This window comes from Chiloscyllium plagiosum, unplaced genomic scaffold, assembly GCF_004010195.1.
Source record: "Chiloscyllium plagiosum isolate BGI_BamShark_2017 unplaced genomic scaffold, ASM401019v2 scaf_10946, whole genome shotgun sequence".
NCBI lineage: Eukaryota > Metazoa > Chordata > Chondrichthyes > Orectolobiformes > Hemiscylliidae > Chiloscyllium > Chiloscyllium plagiosum.
This window is the reverse complement of record NW_025204151.1, coordinates 2,779-9,119: the sequence shown is the minus strand read 5'-3', so window position 1 is coordinate 9,119 and position 6,341 is coordinate 2,779. Positions and strand designations below refer to the sequence as shown.

The 6,341-nt window shown below is 53.1% G+C and overlaps 1 protein-coding gene across 2 annotated transcripts in view; it reads right to left on the bottom strand.

The window, feature by feature from the left end:
• Nucleotides 1-33: 33 nt before the first annotated feature.
• LOC122546352 (protein BANP-like) overlaps nucleotides 34-6,341 on the bottom strand; it is an 8,940-nt gene continuing 2,632 nt past the window's right edge. The window contains exons 2-4 of one of the 2 annotated variants that reach the window (XM_043685091.1): nucleotides 3,108-3,233; nucleotides 1,838-1,941; nucleotides 34-253 (exon numbers count right to left, since the gene is read on the bottom strand). In XM_043685091.1, coding sequence (XP_043541026.1) covers nucleotides 62-253; nucleotides 1,838-1,941; nucleotides 3,108-3,174 — 363 coding nt within the window. In that variant the 5' untranslated portion in view covers nucleotides 3,175-3,233 and the 3' untranslated portion in view covers nucleotides 34-61. The remainder of the gene's footprint in view (nucleotides 254-1,837; nucleotides 1,942-3,107; nucleotides 3,234-6,341) is intronic. The other variant, XM_043685092.1, reaches the window with a different exon arrangement.

Below are 6,341 nucleotides of genomic sequence, written 5' to 3'. Positions count from 1 at the left end.
TTCTCAGCAACAACATATTATCCATGACTGAGCACACGCTCCCCACACAGAGCCCCCCGCCCTACCTTGCCAGGCCTGGCCTGTGTCTGTCCCCGGGGGTCCTCTCTCCCGGGCCGCTCCGCCCGGAGTTCTGTCCGGCCAGCAGATCCACCTTGGCTCTCAGACACTTGCACTTGTCCTCCATGGAGTTGAGGTGGGCCTCAATGGCGTCCAGCCGCAAGCACAGCGTCTTGCTGGCAGCGTACAGGAGGGTCTGCAGGAGACAGGAGAGTGGGGCGGGAGACCGGTTAGCGGTGGGGGCAATATCCCTGCGAGCCCCGAGCTCGCTCTCTCCCCCACTCCCCCGAAAGCCCCCCTTCGGACAGGGGGCAGCGACTAATCGGAGGAGCGAGGGTTACGGTGGTGGGGGTGGGGGTGGGGAGTGGGAGCAAGGACAATCGCGACCACTGGCTTCTGGCCGAACGGGTGGAGCAGACCCGACGTGCTGAATGGCCAATGTCTGCTCCCAGTGTCTCATCGGGGTCAGAGTACAGCTCACCATTTCATCTCCGAGACCTCTGCGCTTCTCCAATCCCTCAGGGTGACACCCGATTTTAAAAAGCTTCTAGAATTCCCTGGGAGGCACAGTGGCTCAGTGGTTAGTGCCGCTACCTCATGGCGCCAGGGAACCCTCACGGGTTCAATTCCAACTGTCTGTGGGGAGTTTATACATTCTCCTCCCCCCACCCTTGGGTTTCCTCTCGATGCGCCCACAGTCCAAAGATGTGCAGGTTAGGGGGGGATTGGCCGTGCTAAATTACCCATAGTGCCCAGGGATGTGCAGGTTAGGGTGGATTGGCTGTGCTAAATTACCCATAGTGCCCAGTCTTGAATTTATTTTACCCCTTTATTCCAAAACCACAACCCCGAGTTCTGGACTTCCCACTCTCCAATATCAGGAACATTCTTCCCGCATCCAGCCTATCCATAGAATTCCCACAGTGTGGAAACAGGCCCTTTTGCCCAACCAGTCCACACTGATCCTCTGAAGAGTAACCCACCCAGACCCATTCACCTACCACTATTGCCCCCGATTAATGCACCTAACCTGCACATCCCTGAACTCTACAGGGCAATTTAGCACGGCCAATCCACCCTAACCTGCACATCCCTGGGCACTATGGGTAATTTAGCATGGCCAATCCACTCCAACCTCCACATCCCTGGGCACTATGGGTAATTTAGCATGGCCAATCCACCCTAACCTGCACCTCTTTGGACTGTGGGAGGAAACCCACGCAGACACAGGGAGAACATGCAAACTCGACACAGACAGTTGCCAGAGGCTGGGATCGAACACAGGTCCTTGGCACTGAGAGGCAGTGACATAAACCACTGAGCCACCATCCAGTCCCATCAGGATTTAACACGTTTCTAATAAGATCCCCGGCCCTTTGGTGTGCTAAATTCCAGCGAGTACGAGCCCAGTCACTCCAGTCTGTCTCCATCAGTCAGCCCTGCCATCCGGGGAATCAGGTTGGTAAACCTTAGATGGACTCCCTCAGTACGAGTCGTGGCGGTGGAGGTTTGGAATGATGACGTGATGGTGAGCAGGTGAGGGGAGACTTTCATTCCTCCCCTCTTCCTTCCAAGGGTGGACTCGATCCTGAAGGGTGGTGGATCTGTGCACGACACGTGACCTTCCCCAGTCGCCTGCACCACCTGCCTGTTCAGAGACTGCAGCTGACTGACAGCACAGGCCCACGGAAGGGGACACGCAGGCACACACAGTGTCCCTCTCTCACACACACGCGCACACACACACGCCCGTGCGCGCAGGGGATTCACAATCTCCTACCTGAATATTGTCCTCTTCCATATCCCCAGGTTCCACTTCCACCCTCCGACGCTTTCCCAAGGGATTGGAGTCCTCGTCCTCCAGGGTTTGGGGGCTTTGCACTGCTGTTGGGCAAAAGTAGGAACACCGTCACTCGGACACAACAGGAAGGGTGGTCAGCTCGCTGGAGCGGTTTACAGCGAGACATCCACGGGAGATGCTCAACGCACTGGCATGGCTGACAGGGATTACTTTACTCAGTGAATGGGAAGTGGGTTTGGGGTCCATTGGGATTGTGTCCAATGGGAGTGAATGGGAAGCCAATGGACTTGATGGGCTGAATGGCGGCCTTTTCAGCAAGATCTGGGCCCCCTTGTTAAAGTAGCAGATGCCAAGTCTCAGCTTGTCAGGCCTGAGGACCTTGTTAATTGGGTCAGCATCCGTTGGCCACCCTCCCCAGTGAACGGAGTGACTTGTTTGACCATTTCAGAGGGTAGTTAGGAGTCAATTACGTGGCTGTAGGGTGTGGACGCCCAGACCGGATAAGCATGGCAGAATTCCTTCCCTCAAAAGGGCCGTGGTGGCTCAGTGGTTAGCACTGCTGCCACACGGCGCCCGGGACCCAGGTTTAATTCCAGCCTGTCAGTGTGGGGATTTGCACATTCTAACCCTGTGTCTGCTCCAGTTTCCTCTCAGTCGAAAGATGTACAGGTTATGGTGGATTGGGTAATTTAGCACGGCTATAGTGCCCAGGGATGTGCAGGTTAGGGTGGATTGGCCATGCTAAATTACCCACAGTCCCCAAAGATGTGAAGGTTAGGATGGATTGGCCGTGCTAAATTACCCATAGTGCCCAGGGATGTGCAGGTTATGGTGGATTGGCTGTGCTAAATTACCCATAGTGCCCAGGGATGTGCAGGTTAGGGTAGATTGGCCGTGCTAAATTATCCATAGTGCCGAGGGATGTGCAGGTTAGGGTAGATTGGCCGTGCTAAATTACCCATAGTGCCTAAGGACGTACAAGCTGTTTGGGTTAGCTGTGGGAAAGGCAGGGTTCTAGGGATAGGGGATGGGTCTGGATGGGCTGCTCTGCAGAGGGTCAGTGTGGATGTATTTTGAAATGGAGAGGAAATGGGAGGAGAGGGAGCTGGTGTGGAGAAAGCCCAGCCTAAAGCCGCTGGGCCAAATGGTTCGATGTGTGTAATATCACACATTGGCGTGAATGGGGAAACGGGTCTGGTTGGAGAGGGGGGAAGCAGGGAAAGGGAGCGGAAGAGGGACCATCACGTACAGTCAGCTTCTGAAGTGAATTCCCGCACCGCGATCTCCACCATCTTGGCCAGTGGCTGCTCCGCCATCCCTCGGCCTGGAGTCCACAGGCCCTCACCGATCACAGTCACGGCACGGAGTCAGGAAGCTGGGGGAAAACAGAACAACAGCTCATCAGGCGGCTCCCCGCTCAGGGCGGAAGGGGGTAGGGAGAGCTGGGGACAGGGAGGGACAGAGAGAGAGAAAGAGAAAGAAAGATGAAGGCGGGGGAAGAGACAGAGAGAGAGAGAGAGAGAGAGACAGACACAGAGAAACACAGGGAGAGAGAGAGAAAGAATGACGAAGGGGAGACTGAGAGAAAGAGAGAGAGAAAAACACAGGGGACAGAGACAGAGCGACAGAGAGCGACAGAGAGCGAGCGACAGCGAGACAGAGAAAAAGAAGAAAGGGGAGAGAGAATGACAGGCAGAATGTTTGAGAGAGGTACCTTTCCCCCCCTCCCCCACAGTGAGGTTCATTGCCTTTAGGAGAACAATGTCTCTGGGCTCCCCAAACAAACTGAACCCCCCCCCCCCCACCCCACTGCAGTACAGCCCTCTCCTCCGCACCGCCTGGACTCGATGGGAGAGCATTGTTGTCAGCTCTCCTCCCCCCTCCCCCCCCCCCACCACCGAAGCCCCTCTGCGAGCATGGTGGGGGGGGGGGGCAAACCCAGGTAAACCCAATTCCGCCGGCCTGTCCCTGGTGCCGGGAGCGGTGACGGCAGCGATATACCCCTGCCCCCGCCAGGACGAGGGAAACGGGAGCAGGCCGTTCGGCCCTGTCAAAGCCTGCCCGCTCCCTTCTGGCGAGTGGGAACGGGGCAGAAGCGATTTCCCACAAGCTCCGCGCGCACCAACTAGACCCCACCCCGGTCCCCCCCCTTTCCTCCACGCGAGATCCTCAAAAATAATATACCCACCTCCTCTGTGAATACTTGCATTGATTTAGCCTCTGTCACTCCCTGTGAGAATTCCTGACATTCACTCCCTTCCCCCCCCACGACCTGTGCGCCCTCGCGTGCGACAATCTGGCCTACAAGCAAAGCTTTTTCCTCTACGTCCTCGTACGTCGAAAGCGGAAGCGGGAGGAAAGGAGACGCGGCTGAATCCCAATCTCCGGATCCTGCCAGCTCATGGGACGTGCCCCCCGCACCACCAATCCCCGTCTCTGTCTTCAACAGACGACCCCCACACTCTGAGATGACACCCCCACCCCGGTCCTAGACTATCCCACACAAGGCAGGGGGGGGAAAACAGCCTCTTCACATTTCCCACGTGCCGTTGTCTGTTTCAATAGAATCATAGAGGAGAAAGTGAGGGCTGCAGATCAGAGCTGAAGAAGGGCTTATGCCTGAAACGCCGATTCTCCTGTTCCTTGGATGCTGCCTGACCTGCTGCGCATTTCCAGCAACACATTTTCAGCTCAATAGAATCATAGAAGCCCCACACAGTGTGGAAACAGGCCCTTCGGCCCATCAAGTCCACACCGACCCTCAGAAGAGTATCCCACCCAGACCCATTCCCCCCTACCATTATTCTACATTTACCCCTGACTAACGCACCTAACCTACACATCCCTGGGCACTATGGGTAATTTAGCATGGCCAATCCACCCTAACCTGCATATCCCTGGGCACTATGGGTAATTTCTGGATCAGTGGTGCTGGAAGAGCACAGCAGTTCAGGCAGCATCCGACGAGCAGCAAAATCGACGTTTCGGGCAAAAGCCCTTCATCAGGAATAAAGGCAGAGAGCCTGAAGCATGGAGAGATAAGCTAGAGGAGGGTGGGGGTGGGGAGAAAGTAGTCGTGCTACTCCACCCTCCTCTAGCTTATCTCTCCACACTTCAGGCTCTCTGTCTTTATTCCTGATGAAGGGCTTTTGCCCGAAACGTCGATTTTGCTGCTCGTCGGATGCTGCCTGAACTGCTGTGCTCTTCCAGCACCACTGATCCAGAATCCTTTCCTTTTGAAGCCAAATACCGCATGAACAAAAGGCAGACTGAGAGACCCTGGAAGACTTTGCTCTCAGGAGGAACACAATGGACACACCTGAATGCCAGGAGAAGGGACATTTACACATATTCGTGTGGATGGGAAATACAGTGAAGAATCCTCCAGAAGGCATTCTCACCTACTCATGGAGATGGCTGGGATCTCCTGTGCCAAGTACAAATGAATTGTTACTGCAGGCCGCTTGATTAACTTCCATTCAGTTTATTCTTGTTTTAATCTCTTTACAATTTTCACCATTGTATTGGAACTGCTTTACAATGATCACCTTTGTGTTGTAACCCTATAAACATGCCATCTGTGCAGAGAATCAGTTCTGTGTCAGCCTGGTTAATTTCTCTTCTGTGATATCACTTTGTTTAATAAATCGCTTGTCAATTTCATTTGTTCCTCATTTGTGGACTCTGATCTATTGGGCTCAATTCTCTGACAGCTATTTACTAATCCAGTGTGGAAATGGTAATTCTGTGTGAAAGAACACAACACAAGAATATGTCAAAGGCAGAAAGTGCTAGAGAAGCTCATCAAATCTGGCAAATGGACTGTAGTGGTTCAAGAAGGCAGCTCATCGCCTTCTTCTCAAGGGAAGTTAGGGTGAGGAATAACTGCTGACCTCACCTACGAAGGCCTTATCTCCTCAATGAAAAAGGAATGAAATGGCAATCTCAGCAGAAACATCCAATTAGGGTTTACAGGAATTGAACCCTGACGGAAGCAACATCAGAGGTAACTTCAAAGGTGTTGCTGGATTGCACCTCAGAGTAGATGCAATTCCACTAATCAACCCTCCCAGAAATGATAGTGTGCACATGTAAGAGAACCTTGAGATTGACATGGAATATCATGGTGTAATCCACCGTGCACATCAGCACACAGACTAGTGCTGTATTGTTACCTGGATACGAACGAAAGTTGGCACAGTGAAGGTCAGCTTAAACTCAAAGTGTCTGAATCTTTCTTGAAAGAGGCACAAACCCAAAATTGCAACCTCGAAGAATTAAATCGGGTCGATTAGAAAATAACAAAGGAGGTTAAGGATTATCTACTTAAAAGGTAGATCACACCTTAATGGTCTCTTTGACCAGGATTGTAGTACATGCATGTTTTTATATCAACCTACCCAGACAAATAGTGTGTTGTACTAAAACACACCTTTGAAAAAGTTGGGACTTGAATCCAGGCATAAGAGGTGGGGACATTGTC